Source organism: Oncorhynchus mykiss, chromosome 12 (genome assembly GCF_013265735.2).
Source record: "Oncorhynchus mykiss isolate Arlee chromosome 12, USDA_OmykA_1.1, whole genome shotgun sequence".
NCBI classification, from domain to species: Eukaryota; Metazoa; Chordata; class Actinopteri; order Salmoniformes; family Salmonidae; genus Oncorhynchus; species Oncorhynchus mykiss.
In genome coordinates, this window is record NC_048576.1 from 67,687,048 (window position 1) to 67,707,273 (window position 20,226).

Here is a 20,226-nt window from a genome sequence, read left to right on the forward strand (position 1 = left end):
TGTATACCAACCCTACCTTTTCCAAACACACCTGATTGGTTCAAACACATTAAAAAGGAAAGAAATTCCACAAATCACATTTTAACAAGGCACACCTGTATTCCAGGTGACTACCTCATGAAGCTGATTGAGAGCATGCAAAGCTGTCATCAAGGCAAAGGGTAACTACTTTGAAGAAATATATTTCGATTTGTTTAACACTTTTTTTGGTTACTACATGATTCCATATGTGTTCTTTCATAGTTGTGATGCCTTCGCTATTATTCTACAATGTAGACAATAGTCAAAATAAAGAAAAACCTTGAATGAGTAGGTGTGTCCAAACTTTTGACTGGTACTGTATATCATGTGGTTACATGGAATTTCAAGTTCTTGGTATAATAACTATGTAAGTACACAGTACCTATTCTTTAGGCTTACTAGTGGTTAATTTGAAACAGAACTTTGTCAGTTTCCTTTCAGTACAATTCGGCCATTGTTCTATCTGCACTAACTGTGTGACGCTGAAGAGGTATAGGCTAAAGATTCTGTTATTAATATTAAATAGATTATAGAGTAGATGCATCTAAGCGAAACTTAGTCTACTGTATGGTTTTGTCAAAATGTGTAATTCATTTTTTTTTTAAACTTTTAATTAGCCTAAAAATAATTTTGCGATTGGTTCTCAAGCCCACGTCTTCGTATAGCATTAATTATTGTGATATTATTGTCATTTTAATTTTAATTAATACATCACAAATCAAGCGTTCCATAACACATGTGTTATAACGTGAGCTGTTGCCATGTGTTATGCATAATGAAATTGTTTGGAAGATTTTGAGTTTTTAACCCTCCAATGTCTGTAGGCAAGGCATTTTACAACAAAGCGATACAGTATGCCTATATGCCACGTTGAATACAGTATATGCTGCACTCTCAGTAGTTAACAAAATGCCTCAATGCAGATTCATTATCGTATAATTTATTCACAGTTATGTTCTGTCTGCAGAGATAATTCAATTATTATATTAAACACACTTAACTCACTAAGTTCGTGACTGTTCATGATGAAGTACACGACTTTCGGTGGAGCACACTGTGCACACTGACTGCAGCAGAAGCTCTGCCATTTCCCCTTCCAATGAAAAGCTGCCCTTTGCGCTTTTGGGGCCTGCACCACTGGATCCTCCATTTTGAAAATTAAATCAGGGGATTGGGCGTATTTTGCCTGGTAGAGTAGTGTACACCATGTAAAGCGAGCTGTCAGTTTCCTAAAAGCCCTATACAGAAATATGATGAAAACGGAAAACTTGTAAGGCTGGTTATATGGCCAAAGAATAACCTTAAACCAATGAATCGTTGCTCCAGCGAGGCCTTCTAGTTTCAGGCGAATGCAACAATGTTACGAGTGAAAACAATGAACCTAAACAATGATACAATGTAACAATTTCCTTCCACGCTCGGCAGTTTGTTACAATGTATCTTGCTTGACTGCTGTTGGCCTCGTTGCCCATGTCACAACCTTTGTTATAGACTTTCGAAAATGACTTGAAGTTCATGATTTTACATTCATGTAACATCCTCCTGGCGACCAAATTCTTTATCACAATGCATATTCATTGGAGAGGCGGGATGACTTCAAGAGCTGGGCTGAAGAGAGAATGTCTTGACCAAATGGTATATGAGCTAAGAGCTGATTTTAAACTAAGTAGACCACAACTCGCACACGTCCGACACAATAGTCATCTATTATGTTCCTATCCAAAATCTGCGAATGATTTATATATTTTTAAAGGACAAAACACACATCCGCATCTTGAAGGAAGTATCCCCTCCCGGTGACTGATATTCAGCAGACATCAGACATGCCCAGCACACTCGCGCATGTGTGAGCTACGTATGCATAAAGCCTATACGCACACAGTACGGTGGCATAGCATGAAGGCTCGCTTCGTACACTCATCTGGTGAGCTACGCCGCCAGGAGGCTGGCCCTTTCTCTAGCTACTCCAATACCACGTGGTTTCCTCTTCGCAAACAAAAAAATGTGAATTCGAGTCGGTTTAGAGGCGGTGCCATCGCCAGGCAGAAGGATCTGTGACAGTGCAGGGTACAACTCGAGGTTGAGGGGCAGAGAGAGGAAAACATTTCTCCCGATCCCGCCATACTTCTACCACTATTCCACCATAACCACCATCAAATTAATTCAAATTGATCCATTCTACATTGTGCGATTCATTCGCTTGGGTTGCTGCAGTCAAGGTTTCTCCACTTCAATATTGGACTTAATCAGACTACAACATTACCATTACTTTAAACTTTTTTTTCTTTTTCTTTTAGATTTACTTTGAAAATAAATGTATTTCGTTTTCTTTTACTGCTTGTGGACATTTGCAAGTGTTTTCAACCTGTGATCATCCTGGGTAGATCTATCTCGTTGCGTTTTCAAAGAAAAAAAAGTTTTGTTGCTCAGATTTTTTCATTTCAATTGGAGGACCTCTATTTTTCAACATGAACAAGCTATACATTGGAAATCTCAATGAAAACGTGACTGCAGAGGACTTGGTTAAAACCTTTGATGACAACAAGATTCCATACTCTGGGCAGTTTCTTATGAAAACTGGCTACGCGTTTGTTGATTGTCCGGACGACCAATGGGCTATGAAAGCCATTGAAGCATTTTCCGGTAAGTAATTGAACGTAAATGATCACTTCAATAGCGTCGTACCTTTATGTAATTTAAATTCAATGGGGAAACCACCTAGGCTCAAATATATAAGGGTTTGCCCACTCCCCTCACGCGTCCCAATCCTAATTGTCCAGTAGAAGATATGATAGAATTAAGAGATACTTCGTAGCAAATATGTTGCATAGGCCTATAATAATCGAGAAGAGGTTTATGAAGTGCTAAGCCGAACAACAAGATACTCAACTTTTACAGGGAGAGGGGGCCCATCACATAGGCCTACCTATTTGAATGAGAACATCAAGATATCCAGATTTCTCGAATCGTATTCTATTTTAGGTCTATTTACATACACTAAATCGCAGTTTTGTCCTGGATATGATAGCCAAATGCCTATATTTCAGCCTTTTGGCCACATACTTTTATTGTACTTACCGAAGCCTTGCTCTCTGGTGCCTTCCTTGTATGACTAGGTTCTGTGTACTCCGTAGAGCTGTAGAATCAAATCTTACACCTCCCCCTTTTGGCGAAAAGGCCACTATAGCTAAGATATAAATGCGTTATATGTGTAGTTTAAAAGCATACATCGACACTATTCTTTCATAGATTAATGGCTTTGATTGCCTTGACCATTACATTGCCAAATTACTTTCCCATTCGTCTCACAAGTCACGAACAGGCTTGATTTCCTTACATGTATCTTCATGATTTCCTACATATGTAGCATGTGATGTGTTCTATATAGCACGAAGGTCGCCATGCTGCTCGTGTGTTATGCCTGAAATAGATCACTAAGAACTCTAGGGCACGCAGATGTGCATCTTCAGCTTTTAATAAATGTTTGACAATGTCCTTTTCAAATGGACTATAAGTGTTCTGTTGTACTCTATATGACATGAGGGACTGGGAAGAATGAGTTGTAAAAGATCAACAATGTGTGGAAGTGAAATAGTAGTTGATGAGTTAATTCACAACGCAATTGTTAAATGCCTTTCCATTTGAGCCAGGAGGGTAACTTCTTGCCCATCATATTTCAATGACAGGCCTATTGCGTTATTGAGCACTAACTTATCTTGAACATGCATTAGTGCATATTAGACAACATAAGACACAATTAAGCAACACACAACTCAGTCACATGGTAAATATGATTTATATATGGCAAATACATGCAATACACTGTCTACACTCTGAATGGAGGACATGCCCTCATTTTTTTCAACATAAACATTTATTTTACAGGTAAAGTGGAGCTCCATGGGAAACATATTGAGGTCGAACACTCTGTCCCTAAGAAGCAAAGGTATTTAGCACCCTCCCCCAATAACACTTCAGTTGTTGCATCTGTTAATGTATGGATTTAGCTGGAGAAGGGACATGTTGCTATTTAAGTTAATGCACGCATTAGATGTCGAGTTATATGCCTGGTGTGTGGATGAAGTAGTAAGACTCGCAAATCTAATATTTTTATGAAGTTTTTGTATTTAGGCTACTCTTTAATTACATTGCTGTAAACGGTGTGGCCTACTCATGTGTGGAGTATGTGGTGTCGCGAGTCTTGTCTACGTATGCACTAAAGGCTACTCTTAAAACGAAAATGAAGGCTGTCCATTAATTACTGGGACACTTAATTGACACTGTGAAGGTAATATCGGTTGCAACGTCATCACTTAAATACCTCATGTTCATTTTCACCTCCGGAAGGCCTTGTTATAGGCCTAGGCCTTCCTGTGTGCAGAATTATTTATTTATAAAAAATGTGTCGGCCATAGCTACTTTTCACAGCTACTTTAGTGGCATTGGGTACGTGGTTACGTTGTGTATGTTGGCACTATATTGTCATGCACAGCCTAGTGACAATTGAGTTGCTATGTCAATATGTGGGATTTAAATTTGTTTAAATCACTTTACGACAACTACTGAAACTTCAGTAATTTGTTGCATTGCGATTATTCGTTTTGAAGAGCGAAGCCTTTTAATTGCGTTTTTGCTTTAATTGCACACGAACATTGTTTTGTTGTTGTCTGGGCGTTGTTTTATAATGTTGAATCTCCAATAAATTTGGTCTCTGGGTTAGAAATGTGAAAAATACTGTTTCTGGTTATTAATCATGAGGTAGGCCTGTAGAAAATAAATGGTTATATGTGCATGCATAGGCTATGCCTATTCTTGCTCTGGTCTAATTCATATTTTGTCATTAAACAGACGTGTATGTGTGTATGGCAGTAAACATATATTGTGCTGAAATGTAATGCAATACTCACATCAAGTCAATGGACATTTCGTCAAAAATAATTTGAGTAGCCTAGGTTATTTATCCTGTCTATACATGCTATATCAAAATGGGGACATTGAGCCCTCCCTCCATTACAGTTGACCCAGTTAAAAATATTACTACATTTCAGCGTAGTTAAAAATAGTTTCAAACAAATATTCATTACCATTAACCTTTTAACACATGTAGGTTATTTGAAATTATTCGTCTACTAAAGTACGGGTTTGAGATTAGGGTGTAACAGTTTGAGGTTAGGCTAAGAGTTTTTAATTCAGGTGTAGCCACACCTTCTTTTTTTACCAGCCTTTTTTTTCAAGAAAACGTTTAATCAAAGGCAATTTATTTTGACTTACTACTATGTTCAAACATATGTTATGCCCTATCTGTAAAAGCGGTATGTATGGAGGCTGATGTAAACGTATAGACTACATTCAAGTCTGTAATAGACCGTATCCCTGACAATGAAAAGTCGTGGCTGTATTGCAATAATAATAGAAATATGTGTTATAGCCTACCATTCAAGTGCCATTCATTGATGGATTCTATGCCTGTATGGGACCAACAATTATAACGTTAAATGAATGCATATAGGCTTTTTACAACCTTTGTCTGTATAACAAATTAACGGATAGGCATAGGCCTATGGGTAATTTGAACGAGGCTGTATGTTCAACCTTCAATGGCATAGAGAAATATAGTTTAGTTTTTCGCCCATGCAATAGCCTACATTTCAGTGCAACTGTTAGAATATAGCTGTGTTGAGGTTTTCGCCCATGGAATAGCCTATATGTCACAACTGTTAGATATTACCTGTTAGTTACTGCTGCACTGTTGGATCTAGAATCATAAGCATTTCGCTACACTTCCAATATCATCTGCTAACCATGTGCATGTGACCATTAAAATTTGATTTGATTTGATTTGAACTGGAGTGGCCTACCTTTGGTGATACACAACACGTGGTCGCCCCCACTGAGAGAAGTCATCCAACGTCACTTGAGTGGGAAAAATGGCGATCCTCATCATGAATGGCAAAGGGTGTTCTTTCTTTCCGTCATTCACTGCTGCAAAGCACGCACTCCTCTCTATTAATGTAGCAAAGCTGTTTAAGTTTTGTTTTCTGTTGATCTTAGGCCTTTATAGCCTTTACCATGAAGTTAAACATAGGCTATAAATTAATGTTTCGACTAGGCCTAATATCTTGCTGACACTCAAAATGGCCGCAACAACTCAACTAGGGGTGGCCAAATTCCTTTAAAACCAGCGTTAGGAATATAAATTCACGTGAATACATTTGTATAGTTCTGTCATTGTCACCTGAACATATAAATTGTAGTCCTATCAATTATTTGGGAATTCTGCAAACGCTACCACGGGAGCCTGTGCTGAGTTGTGTTGTTTTAAATTTCCAATGAACATGCTTCGCAATGCCTCATTTGATTTTGATGAGAAGCCCAGACATAGGGGCTTTAATGAAGAAAAAAAAGTTCATTTGAAGAAAGTGGTCATTTTATGGGGTATTAGACAATGGTTCAAACTCTGCTCCTTTGGCTCATGCCTCTCCTTGAGAAACCATGTGACTGGAGTGCAACACCAACCCTTTGTTCCATTTTATTTCGCCCACTGTAAAATACCTCATTTTGACAAATATCTATTCTACGTGCCACTCACTATAGGCTATTTAAAATCACTTCAGCATATTATCTTGATCTAGTTTGTTTTCTGCACACTAGTGCTTAAATTAGGCAACTCTCCAAATATTCAAACTATATTGTGTATTTATAATTGTTTCTTTGTATTGGCTTATGTTGCCAGTCTTGTTGATTAACACAAATATATATCTTCACAAGCCATGTCCTTTCTGCAGCGTCCAGTATTGAGGTGGACTTAAGCCTGTGAGTGAAGTAGAACCTAGTGTGCGATGTAGAGTTGTGGTTGTGTGTCAGAGAGAGAGAGAAAGGTGAGAGGGGGAGGGGTGATGTAGGAAGGATCTTCAGACATAACTCTGTCCCTCCTGACATAAGTGCATACACTATAAATTAGAAATGTATGCAGGGAGGGAACCCCCTCCCCTGCAAGTAATCTGTTGATGTGGCCCTGGGCATTGAAATGTACTACAAAATCAAATAAAATGTTATTTGTCACATGCTTCGTAAACATCAGGTGTAGACTAACAGTGAAATGCTTACTTACTATTAGAATTAAGCTGTTGTGACAACTCCTAGTTTGTGTCTGAAGTCTTGAGAAAAAATGGGAGACTTTGTTTGAGATGAGAAAGTTAAAGGTGCAATATGTAGAAATTGCTCCACCATTTCCTGGTTGCTAAAATTCTAATAGTTAGCCTGATTTCAGTTTATGTGACAAAACAAGCAAGTGTAGAGAATCATTGTACCATCTAAACCGCCATGAAATATATGTTTAATAACCAAAAATATTGTTTTTTCAGCTGTTTGAAGATGGTGTACAAAACCTAAAGTAAAAGACCCAAAAATTAAACTTAAGAACGGGAAGCATAGAAATAATGCACATAGAACAGATCTACCACTCCTTAGACTTGCTTCCAATGAGAATGAAAAATCTGTTACTCACATTTCTATGGGAATTTGGTGAGGTCACACAAAACGTTAAGTGTTATATATTTTTGGCATGGCTTGCCACAACTCTAAAAAGTACTTTTGGAACATTATGTTTTTTGTGTGAATTTTCAGATTTAAAAGAGTAGTTCACTATTTTTACAACTTGATGTCAGATGCTTCCAGGGCCTGAAATTAGTCTATGGGCCAGGAGAAACTGTAATCCATGGTTCAGTTCTCTTTATTAAAGAGCCACTACAAACTTCAGCTAACTTTAGCCACCACAAGCTAATAATCAATGGAAGGGATGGGAGCATGTGAGCATTTTCTAAATGACCAAATCACCTTTAAGGAACATCAAACCAAAAATTGAGTTGATTTGAACTGATTTCAGGTGATTTGGAAATACTTTTAAAAAACATACTCACATGGTCCTCTGTTGCTCAGTTGGTAGAGCATTGTTCTTTGCTATGCCAGGATAGTAGGGTCGGTTCCCGGGTGGCTAAGGGTAGCTGAAGTTTGGGGTGGCTGTTTAAAGAAAACTGAACCCCGGATTGCATTTTCTCTTGGCCCATAGCCTACTTTCAGGGTGAGGAACCATCTAACATCAAGTTGTAAAATAGTGAACTACTCTTTTAATATATGTGTGTTGGTGTGGGTATGTTCAGCTTTTGTGTGTACCACACCTCTTCCACTCACGCTTGCACACAAACCCATGGCCCTGCTTCACTGATTTAAGCTTAATGAGGAATGCTACGTTAGCTCGAGCATGGCCGTTTGCAACGGGCCTATTTTGATGTGCCTACACTTCTGAGAGATGTTGAAACAAAGGGAAGTTCCAGACCCCCTCCTAAATGCCAGGTGCTGGTAAAAAAAAAAAAAAAAAAAATCTCCTATAGCCTACTACTACCCCCACATCACCCCCCGCCCCCCTCCTCTAGTATCACCCAACACCACCCTGAGAGAACCTGAAATGAAAAAAGAAAGGTTGGCTTCCTATTGTGACATCATGACCAGTGTTTGCAGGCTTCCAGGCCACTTGTCTATGCCCAGTGGGATGCAGGGATTGGCTATTGAATGCTTTGGGCACATCTGTATTTGGGGGGCAGGGTAGTTGCAGGAGTGCTTAGTGAAAAGAAAACATGCCCTCTGTACTCCTGATTGCATTCATTACTGTAAATATATATTAACTGCTTTGTAATTATCCTCCCATTTGTCTCCTATCCATCCAGTATGACTTTCTGTTACTGTTGAGCTTATGTGCAGAACATATGTTGTCCTCAGGGTTTTATAGAATTTGAACTGATTGTATTAGTTTGTTTGTCCTCTTACTGATTGCAATAAACACATTTGCATATTTACTGTTTTAAAGTATTTTGGTGCTCTTAAAAAAAAATGTACGGTTAAATGAGGGAAGAAAGTTTACAGGTATGATTTTATTATGAGGGAAAAGCCCAGTATATGATTATTCAAATAATGTTTCACAAAGTTTCATTGAAAATGCTTGAAATTACTTTGAAATGTACATCGAAAGAATGAGTCAAAATGTGTATGCAAAACAGGTCCTATTGGGTTTTTTTCTTTCCCGCGTTGCTAACAAACTTCCTTGAAATATGTGGCACATATGAAAAATCCTTCATCTGCATCAATCAAGCACGTAGTAGTGCTGTAGTATAGCTCCCATTGCCTGTCTCAAGCTAGCAGCCAGCAAACTCAGTTTCTTCCTCTCATGATTGTTGTACTACCAAAGGCAATGCGAGGGAGGGGGCGTTGTGAGAGAGGGGGTGCGACCAATCAGCTGGCTGGAACACCTGTGTGCAGCACCGAGAGGCCGTTGACGCTGCAGCACACAAAAAGGCAGTCCCTCGCTCCCTCCCTCTCCTTCTCCCTCGCTCTTTCTCACACACACACATCCACTCACAGCTGGCACACACACCCGACCTCTCACACACCCACAGCAGAAAGGCATGTTCTGCGCTCTATTACATTCCTGATACATAACTTTTTGCCAGCCAGGCAGAATGAGAGAAAGAGTGTGAGTGCGAGCGGCTGAGGAGTGAATGAGAGAAAGTGAGACCAAAAGAGAGAAAGAAAGAGAGCTGTCGCATACATGCACGCACGCTCCTCTACAGGGTCATATGATTAGCTGCTCGCTCTCTTTCCGGGGCTTCAGTTGCGGAATATAGTGGAGGGAGGAGAGGCAGGGGCGCTGCATGGAAGGACTTCCTTATGGGCTTTCAGAAGGAAAGAAAATCTAGTGGGGGGTTGTGTGGGTTGTGGAGATGGCGAAAGAGACGTGTCCATTTCTGTGTGTATGGATTGGAGAGAGGGAGGCGAATCTGTTGGAGGGGGCTAGCTGGGGGGAAATGTGCACCGTCTCTTTAAGAAACTGCCAACCCCTTGCTAATGTGCCTTCTTCCCCCTCTCTGGTTTGGACCATCTGTCCTGTTTTTAAAGGGGCTGAGTCCCACTCCCTTCAGATCTTCTCACAGCTTTGGACTTGCCATGGACACCACTAACCTCTAAATCCACCCCAACCCTGTCCCCCTCCCAACACACACACATCAACCAGCCATGGCTGGTGTGGGAAAAACGCAGAGGGATTGGCAACGTGTCTCATAAATTTAGGTAAAAATGTGAACTGTTGACCTGGAAGAAGCCAAGGGTGAAAAGAAAGAAAGGCAGGGGGAAAGACAGAATAAAAGAGGAGATCTTTGGGTTTTGTGTTGAATGGGAGAGCCTATATGGCGGTGGAGCAGGGAAAAGAGCGATCCACTCGGCTGGGATCAATGTGCAGCCAAATGGATTTGTCTCCATATGTGCGAGAGTCAGGATTTTCCAAGCTGCAACTGAAATGCAAGGGAAACCAACCCTTCCCACCTACACAAATCAAATCAAAATGTATTGTTCACATACACATGGTTAGCAGATGTTAATGCGAGTGCAGCAAAATGCTTGTGCTTCTAGTTCCGACAGTGCAGTAATATCTAACAAGTAATCTAACAATTCCCCAACAACTGCCTAATACACACAAATCTAAAGGGGTGACTGAGAATATGTACATATAAATATATGGATTAGTGATGGCCGAGCAGCATAGGCAAGGTGCAATAGATGGTATAAAATGCACTATATACATATGATATGAGTAATGTAAGATATGTAAACATTATTAAAGTGGCATTATTTAAAGTGTCATTGTTTAAAGTGACTAGTGATCCATTTATTAAAGTGGCCACTGATTGGGTCTCAATGTAGGCAGAAGCCTCTCTGAGTTAGTGATCGCTGTTTAGCAGTCTGATGCCCTTGAGATAGAAGCTGTTTTTCAGTCTCTCGGTTCCAGATTTGATGCACCTGTACTGACCTCGCCTTCTGGATGGTAGCAGTGTGAACAGGCAGTGGCTCAGGTGGTTGTTGTCCTTGATGATCTTTTTGGCCTTCCTGTGACATCGGGTGCTGTAGGTGTCCTGGAGGGCAGGTAGTTTGCCCCCGGTGATGCATTGTGCAGACCGCACCACCCTCTGGAGAGCCTTGCGGTTGAGGGGGTGCAGTTGCCGTACCAGGCTGTGATACAGCCCAACAGGATGCTTTCAATTGTGCATCTGTAAAAGTTTGTCAGGGTTTTGACTGACAAGCCACATTTCTTCAGCCTTCTGAGGTTGAAGAGGCGCTCTTGCGCCATCTTCACCACACTGTATGTGTGGGTGGACTATTTCAGTTTGTCTGTGATGTGTATGCCGAGAAACTTAAAACTTTCCACCTTCTCCACTGCTGTCCCTTTGATGTTGATAGTGGGATGCTCCCTCTGCTGTCCACAATCATCTCCTTTGTTTTGTTGACGTTGAGTGAGAGGTTTTTTTCCTAACACCACACTCCGAGTGCCCTCACCTCCTCCCTGTAGGCCGTCTCGTCGATGTTGGTAATCAAGCCCACTACTGTTGTGTCATCTGCAAACGTGATGATTGAGTTGTAGGCGTGCATGGCCACGCAGTCATGGGTGAACAGGGAGTACATGAGGGGGCTGAGCACGCACCCTTGTGGGGCCCCAGTGTTGAGGGTCAGCGAAGTGGATATGTTGTTTTCTAACTTCACCACCTGGGGCGGCCCGTCAGAAAGTCCAGGACCCAATTGCTTTGAGGGTATTATGGTGTTGAATGCTGAGCTGTAGTCAATGAACAGCATTCTTACATAGGTATTCCTCTTGTTCAGATGGGATAGGGCAGTGCGCAGTGTGATGGCGATTGCATCGTTTGTAGACCTGTTGGGGCGGTATGCAAACTGAAGTGGATCTATTGTGGCCAGGAAGGTAGAGGTGATATGATCCTTGACTAGTCTCTCAAAGCACTTCATGATGACAAAAGTAATTTAGTTCCGTTGTCTTTGAATTCTTGGGTACAGGAACAATGGTGGCCATTTTGAAGCATGTGAGGACACACACACACACACAGCAGGGAGGCCCCGGGGTAGAGTTGAGCTGTCTCTGTGTGGACAGACAGAGGCTCGCCTCACCGTCCCATCTAAACAATTAGATGATAATGAACCAATGTGGAATTTGTTTGCATTGTAAAATGTGAACGGTACAATGTTTAAAAATGATCTTAGATATACTTTTTTATCAAACTTTCTCTAGCTTCATTATGAAAGTTAAATATAGTTTCCTAAGAACAGTTGAAGTGTGAGAAACACTTTCTTATAGCTCAGACATTGTGGTAGGCTTGTCAAATATTTGCCTTCCGACAGTACTTAGTACCTCTGAACATTGTCACTTTTGTGTTTACCCAGCAAAGACCTTGAAGTCATCAGCAACTCAGCCTTGTTAAAATACTCCAAACCAGAAGGTGACAGTAGCGTTGTTTGGCAATATAGGTCCATGTGTGGAGCTTATTTTATGGTCTAGATTCCAATGTTAGCTAGTTATACAGCAAGCTGCGCTAATGTTGCTATTTTGTAGAAAGCCATAGTTGATACTGGCCAGATGGCCACAGCTAGATAACTACCTAACATGAAGAATAAGAAACTATTTAATTAACTCTCCATAATCCCCTACTGCCAGTGCCAGCTCATAGCCAAATATTTAGCAAGCTAACGTCAGCATATTCTCTAGCTAGCACAGCATAGCTAGCTAGCTTTGCTAGGTAAGGAGTCTGCCCTATCTCGGCAGCTAACACAGGCAGGATTTGTAAACAAATCCATTGTGATTTAATTATAGTGTCAATATTAGTTATCTAGCTTGGACGAATTATTTCGTTTTGTGTGAATTGCATCTGTGCAATTCGCTAGTTTCCATCCCATAGCCTACATTGCATATGAAGTGTGACTTGCTCATTACATTTAACCATGGATGTAAATTGCCCTCTTTTTTCCCTTTATGTTGTCACTCCTGTTGGCTTCCTCGCGTGGGGGTTTGTGCTCTCTGATTGGCTCAAAGTCAAGTTGTTGGCCACTGATGAGCATTGCGATTCTACAAGTAGAAATGTCCGGTTTGTTGCTACCGGGTCGGCACGAAGCAGGTACCAGTTTTGTCCTAGCAAGATGCTTTAGGTTGTGCCCATACACTTTTCTCTCCTTTATGATATTTTACAGACTGTTCAATTTGTTTTGAATAAAAACATCAACGTATGGTTAAATAAATGCCATTTAGAACATTTATGAATGGAGTAGAACTGAACGTATGTGGCCCTTTTGTGATGACTGGCCTGTCTGAAGAGCTTGCACTACTAAGGGGCGTTTGTTGATTTGTTTTTATTTATCACTTTTATTTACTCTGGGTCACACAGTCAGCTGATGTTTACTTACTTACCTCACTCTTCCTGGAATACAAAGTCTTCAGCCTCGCTCAGTCTAGCAGAACGTCTTCACCCCCCCCCCACCCCAAAAAGTACTTCCCTGTGTTAGGGGCCTCCCGCCCCCTCACCCCTGACCTCTCTTTGTGTGCCTTGTGAACCGTCCTCTCTGGAGGCTCGGTTGGGTGAGGAACACAGTAAACACTCCCAAAGTTTCCCCCTGGGGCAAACCGGAGGATGGGAGGGGTGTGTGTGCATGAAGGGGCAGTGCCTCTTAGAACTAAATACTTAAACATATATTTTGCAATGAGAGAAATTTAAGATCAAGGAGCTATAGTGTTTGTATGTCAGTGGTTCTTGTGGCAGAGTTATTCTGTGTAATTAAAGTCCCTCTCTTGCTATCCATGTGGACCTTTACAAACCTGAAGTTGACTGCTTTCCACAGGAACTATGTGTACCATGGGTATTATGTCAAAGGCACATTTTTCTGAAATAGTCTTTCTATTATATAAACTATTGAGGCTGGGATATGTTCCCTCTTTAAGTTGTCACATATAGCTTCTGCTCCAATATGATGCAGCTTTTTGTAAATAAGTTAACCTGACACAGTAATAGCTAGATCCGACTGACATCCTCGTATTTAGTACCTTTGTATTCAAATGTATTACACTATCAGTACGTTTGCTGTGGTCTGTGGAAAGACCCATATGTGGTTGTCTTACCTAGTTGAATGCACTGACTGTAAGTCACTCTGGATAAGGGTGTCTGCTAAATGGCCGAACTGGAAAAAGTTATTCAAGGAGAAAGTCTCCTTTTACACTGAACATCATCTTCCCTCTAAATGTGGGAGAAAGTTAAAAGATGAATAACATCATAGGTGTGCATCTTGTGTGATCTTCTTCATTTTTGCGAGTTTGACTCATCAAATTGAATCCGTCAAGAGGTCAAACGTCCTTATTGGATTTCTCCTTGACTTTGTTGGATTTCCATACTCAATGTAGACAAGCTTGTTCTTGTTGCCTTGTTATGGCTTGTTATGAAATTGTCTATCAGTGCTATGTCTATCACGCCTGTTCCTTTGTATCCTTCCGAGTTGATATGGAAAAGCAAGGCCAGAGGGAACAGGGCAGAGCCTCTGTATTCTGCATCTGCAAACCCAAAAGAAGCTAAGATACAGTGCCTTGCGAAAGTATTCGGCCCCCTTGAACTTTGCAACCTTTTGCCACATTTCAGGCTTCAAACATAAAGATATAAAACTGTATTTTTTGTGAAGCATCAACAACAAGTGGGACACAATCATGAAGTGGAACAACATTTATTGGATATTTCAAACTTTTTAACAAATCAAAAACTGAAAAATTGGGCGTGCAAAATTATTCAGCCCCCTTAAGTTAATACTTTGTAGCGCCACCTTTTGCTGCGATTACAGCTGTAAGTCGCTTGGGGTATGTCTCTATCAGTTTTGCACATCGAGAGACTGACATTTTTTCCCATTCCTCCTTGCAAAACAGCTCGAGCTCAGTGAGGTTGGATGGAGAGCATTTGTGAACAGCAGTTTTCAGTTCTTTCCACAGACTCTCGATTGGATTCAGGTCTGGACTTTGACTTGGCCATTCTAACACCTGGATATGGTCATTTTTGAAACATTCCATTGTAGATTTTGCTTTATGTTTTGGATCATTGTCTTGTTGGAAGACAAATCTCCGTCCCAGTCTCAGGTCTTTTGCAGACTCCATCAGGTTTTCTTCCAGAATGGTCCATCTTCCCATCAATTTTTACCATCTTCCCTGTTGCATCTCTCAGCACCTTTAGCCACAGTCAATCCACAGTGGGTCAGTAGGCAAGACCAGAGTGTCACAGTAAATGACTGGTGACAACTGCTATCCCCTCTATATTGATTCATTGAAAATTGAAGGGTGTTAGAACAAATGGGTGATAGACAATCATAAGCCACGTCCCACTGCTAAATGTCTTGTTTCATTTCCCCGTGTGAAAATTCCAAGGGATCAATTTTTATAAAGGTGTGACTGGTTTATCTTTATTTCTGTTGTCTATTTATTAAATCAAAGGATATTGAAGTAATGTTTTCATTGGGAGGAACTAACATCTTGTTATTATTATATTCAAAGTGACTGAGCTATTCTGATATTGACTATTTGTGTAATTTTTTGAGTATACATTCATTAGTTCACAAATACGTTTGAATGTGTTTGCACATTTTGAATGGATACATATTAAATGCCAAGATGTTGATTACTCATTTCATAGCCAACGATGTTGACAATTTGTGTAGTGACATGTCTTTCTCTCTTTAGATTTAGTTCACAGCAGTAAAAAAGTCACTTTTCACCAGCTCTGTTGCATTTAATCACCTCTTCTCATCAAGAACCCAAATGTTTGTCATGAATGTGCTTCATCATCCACCTGTTTGATCACCCAGGGCAGCCATTTTGTTCCAGAGTGCTCCCTGTTCACTTGGACACCAATGAGCAGAGAGCCTAGTGGGCGGAGCTTCCCCAGTCAGTCCCCTTTGCTGTTCTGCTCTGCTTTAAGAGGTGTTGTGTCTCATGTGGATTTTCCAACTGTGCTCCCACCTCCTTTCTGTGGGTGTCACAGTGGGGCTTGGCACCCAAAAGTGCCGGAATGTGGAAGGTCTCGATGGGGAGAGAGGATATTTCTTGCTCGTCTTCAGAAATCCTTGGCCCACTTCTCAGTAATTTAGTCCAGGGGTTCCAAAGTAGCGGAGCTCTAAATTGTCTGCCAATTTCTATACATTTTCAACAACAACAAAAAAAAAGAATCATAGTTTGCATGTCTTCAACATCCAAATCCTGTTTCATGAGTGGTAACCCAGATGTGAGTGCAGATCCCAGTTGTGGAAAGGGTAGATGCAATTCTAGTGCACATATTGTATGTACTGTACAAGGTCATTAAAGCTCTGAGAAAGATAAAACTGTTGTAGACAGAATGCTCTTTGGCAAGTTGCTTTCTATGTTTTTTTTTTTCTAAGTTAATGGACTGTTGAGCATTAGTTCCATTTTCATAATACATTTCAGATAGCTCAATGAAGTTATTGAAAGACTGTCTGCAGTGTTTCTGTCTGAAAAGACAGTTTGAAGTGGGAATGTGATAGTCGCATGTGGTAGTCGCAGTAGCAGCATGATCTAAGGATTGTGGAGTTGTGTGGACCAAAGATTCATAATTGTATTATGTTCTTATATTAACTTACAATGGGGTTCTTGAATGCTAATCAGACTGTTTACCTTTTTGTAATGAATAACTATTGATTTATGAAATATTGTTTTCATATAAATAATGATCTAATGCTATTAACATGTTCAGCCTCAATGGACAAATTAAGACTTTTTGAAAACTGTCTTCAAATGACTGAATTAAATCGGAATGACATTTTTCATAGTATTGAATTGGAAAAGAAAACATGTCTTTAAAGTATGTAATATGACATCACGCATAAAAGTGTTACTGAACCTTAATGAACTATGGTTTATAAACAAATTCTTTTTTTGTTGCATCACAGGTGAGAAAGCAGTGTTATTCTAGACATCCAAAATGACCAATCGATTATTGAGACAATGAAAATAATTGTGACTGAACAGAGTGTAGGTTTACAGGTCATTTATCTGTATTTTTAAAGTATGTCTTAGTGACCAAATAGCTCGGTCCTTCACGGGTCAACACTCTTGGTAGTGCCATTGCTCTATACGGTGGCCAGAAGTCATCACCATTTTCCTAAATAGTTACTGAAGGACTACTTCGTGTAAACCTTCCCATACAGTTAATAAGGTTGTGTTGTATCTGAGGCACATGAAAGGATGGCATGAAAGGATGTCAACAGTGATGTGTTAATGGGGTTTCCCTTACCGTTGAGCTCGGGGACAGTTTGAGGTTTGTTTCCCAACCTTTCCTAAAGTCAAACGACCTAGTTGCCTCATGGGTGGAATGTTATTCATGTTTTTCATAACTTCAGAATGTATAAACATACCTTTTTTTTTGAAACCTCAGAAAATCTGTTGTTTCTATGTCAAACGGTTTTGTTATATTTCAGTCTTCTGTGATGTATATAAAGTGTAATAGTGGGATGCAAACTCAAAATGTTATGCATTTCAAGACTGTATATCTGAAATTGTACAGGTAGGTGTTGTCTTCCATTTTTGAAGACCATAACCATTTGTGTGAGGTGTATACTTTTGTAGATTTGTTTAAGGCTACCAAGAAACACTCTGTGTGACCCTGATTTAGCCCACGGCAGTATTAAGGAAATACTCAAATATATATATAAAAAATGTGCCTATGTCAAGCTTTAAAATGTGTAGAATTAGAGGGCAACATCAATGGAAAGAGATAGAAATCATCTAATATCATTGAGCATGATTACTTTAGATGTAGGAAGATAAGTGTTGACATGTCTCGGCTGCAATTCACATCTTGATATAAGGTGGTAAGAAGTGGGTGTGTCAAATGATATGTAAGTATTTTATTATTATTGTTCTCTTATGAGGCCTGACAAAGCAAAGTGAAGACCCATTTTCTCCCCTCCTCCATTTTTCTACCCTCTATCGCTCCTTCTCGCTCCTTCTCGCTCTTTCGCTTTCTCGCTCTTTCCCTCAGTCTCACAGCTCTGACTCTGAATCAGTTAAAATGGAGCCTCCAGGTCACATGTCTGCCAAACAGGCATGTGCTGGTATGGCCATGCTATCCCCTTTCACACACACACACACACACACACACACACACACACACACTACAAGGCAAAGGGAGCGAGGGCGGCTTACAAACCTACACCCTTACTCAACCCCCTTCCCCCACCTCATACCTCTCCCCCTCATACTAGTCACTTCATCACACTGGGAGTGTGTGCCATGTCACACCAGGACACATGCTCACATGGATGTGAGTGCGAGTGTTGGATTTCTGGATTAAGATCATTTGCTGAGTTGCTGCGCACATAGATCGAGGAGCGATGAGATCTAAATCTATTGAAATATGTTTCGTGTTGATATTATTTTTGTCCGGCAAACATACAAAAGCAAACGTGCATGGTTGCTTGGTTATTTGATAATGCACAGCTGTATTTTTCCTCCCCAGTTGTGGTTACAGGTGTCATTTCAGTCTCATACGAAAAGGATGAGGTTGAACACACTCTGACCGATGTTATGAATAAAACTTGTTTTTGTGTGGTTTTTAGTTATGGTTCAGGTCTAATTAAAATTACTAGCATGTTGGGATGCCATTGGGTCAAAATGTTATCCTTGTCTTCATTATCCATATACAGATAACTGCCAAAATAATGGAAACACTTGAGTAAATGAGGGTTCTGTCGGCTCTGTTGTGGTGTGGGGTGCATTTTCCTGGCATGGTTTAGGTCCTCTCATCCCCTTAGAGGGAAAGGTAAACCCCAATTAAATACACAGCCATTCTGAGTGATCACCTTCAACCTATGGTGAAGCACTTCTATCCTGATGGAAGTGGCCTCTTCCAGGATGACAATGCCCCCATCCACAAGGCACGAGTGGTCACTGAATGGCTTGATAAGCATGGAAACGATGTAAACCATATGCCATAGCCGCCTTAGTCACCAAATCTCAACCCAATTGAACACTTATGGGAGATTCTGGAGCGGCAACTGAGACAGCGTTTTCCACCACAATCAACAAAACACCAAATGATGGAATTTCTTGTGGAAGAATGGTGTCGCATCCCTCCAATAGAGTTCCAGACACTTGTAGAATCTATGCCAAGGAGCATTGAAGCTAGTTCTGGGTTGTGGTGGCCCAACACCCTATTAAGACACTTTATGTTGGTGTTTCCTTTATTTTGGCAGTTACCTGTTTGTTAACCAAGGTGTTGATTGATCTCTGCATAGTGAGTTGTGTATCAATTCCTCTTCACCTCTAGTAATACTTATGTTACAACTTTGCTAATAGTTACTTTATTGAGGGAAAATGTACTTACTAGACTGTGATATGTGGTTGTCTCACCTAGCTATCTTAAGACGAGGGCACTAAATGTAAGTCGTTCTGGATAAGAGCGTCTGCTGAATGACTAAAATGTGTGAATATTAATATTTTGAGTCTGAGAATTTGATAGATTTGTTGAATGTTCATAAAACACACATGTACAGAGAACCCCTGCAGTTTGCTAATTTCTTAGAATAACTTCTGATACCTCAAGAAAATGTGAAAAAAATATTGCAATCTACCTGAAACCATGCAATGGAATTATGATGAAGTGGGTCCTTGCTTCAATGTTCAAGTATTGAGCAAAATGCTTGACAGAAATGTTATTTGTCATCTAGTTTAGAACTAATTTAGTTGCATTAGTTTTAGCTCTTGTTATTTCTCTCTAAGGCTATGTGAACTGTACCAAACATAACACATGGTTAACAGAGTTGCGCTCTCGTGTGTCTTGAAACAGTTTTTTATTTGAATATAGAGCCCAAATATCTTTGCCATGTTGATCAGTAATGATCATTACCCGACGTTCCTCAATCAATGTTTGGGGCAGCAGCCATGGCGTTGTGCTGTGTGTTGGAAGTTACACATGAGAAGGGAACAAAACAGAGGAAGGGAGGGATGCCGTGGCTGTTCCTAGGAGTCAGTTGCATATAGAGTGGACTGGCCCCCCCACATTCTGGACGTTGTATAGGTCCTTGGGGTTCATTGATTCAAAACAAAGTCAGAGCTGACGTCACACTCTCCGAGGAAGAAACCACCCTCTTGTTTTTGAAACACAAGTACATTGTGGCTCTCTTTCTCTCGCTCTTTCTCTCTCAAAGTGAACTTTGATGTTGGAAATGCTTGTTACTTTTAGCAAGGTTTTGAAAACTGTTTGTGGTCATATTGATTCATATGGATATTTTGTTAGATGTTTTTAGAGGAAGGTTTTAAGCGTTTATTTTTGTTAATCTGTT

General features: G+C 40.3%; 1 protein-coding gene across 3 annotated transcripts in view; it reads left to right on the top strand.

Moving 5' to 3' along the window:
- The first annotated feature begins 1,936 nt into the window (after positions 1-1,936).
- The window catches only part of LOC110538100 (insulin-like growth factor 2 mRNA-binding protein 1), a 59,735-nt gene continuing 41,445 nt past the window's right edge, over positions 1,937-20,226 (top strand). For 2 of the 3 annotated variants that reach the window (XM_021624688.2, XM_021624689.2), the window contains exons 1-2: positions 1,938-2,664; positions 3,907-3,967. In XM_021624688.2, the coding sequence (XP_021480363.2) occupies positions 2,490-2,664; positions 3,907-3,967 (236 nt within the window). In that variant the 5' untranslated portion in view covers positions 1,938-2,489. Of the gene's footprint in view, positions 2,665-3,906; positions 3,968-20,226 lie in introns of all 3 variants that reach the window. The other variant, XM_021624690.2, reaches the window with a different exon arrangement.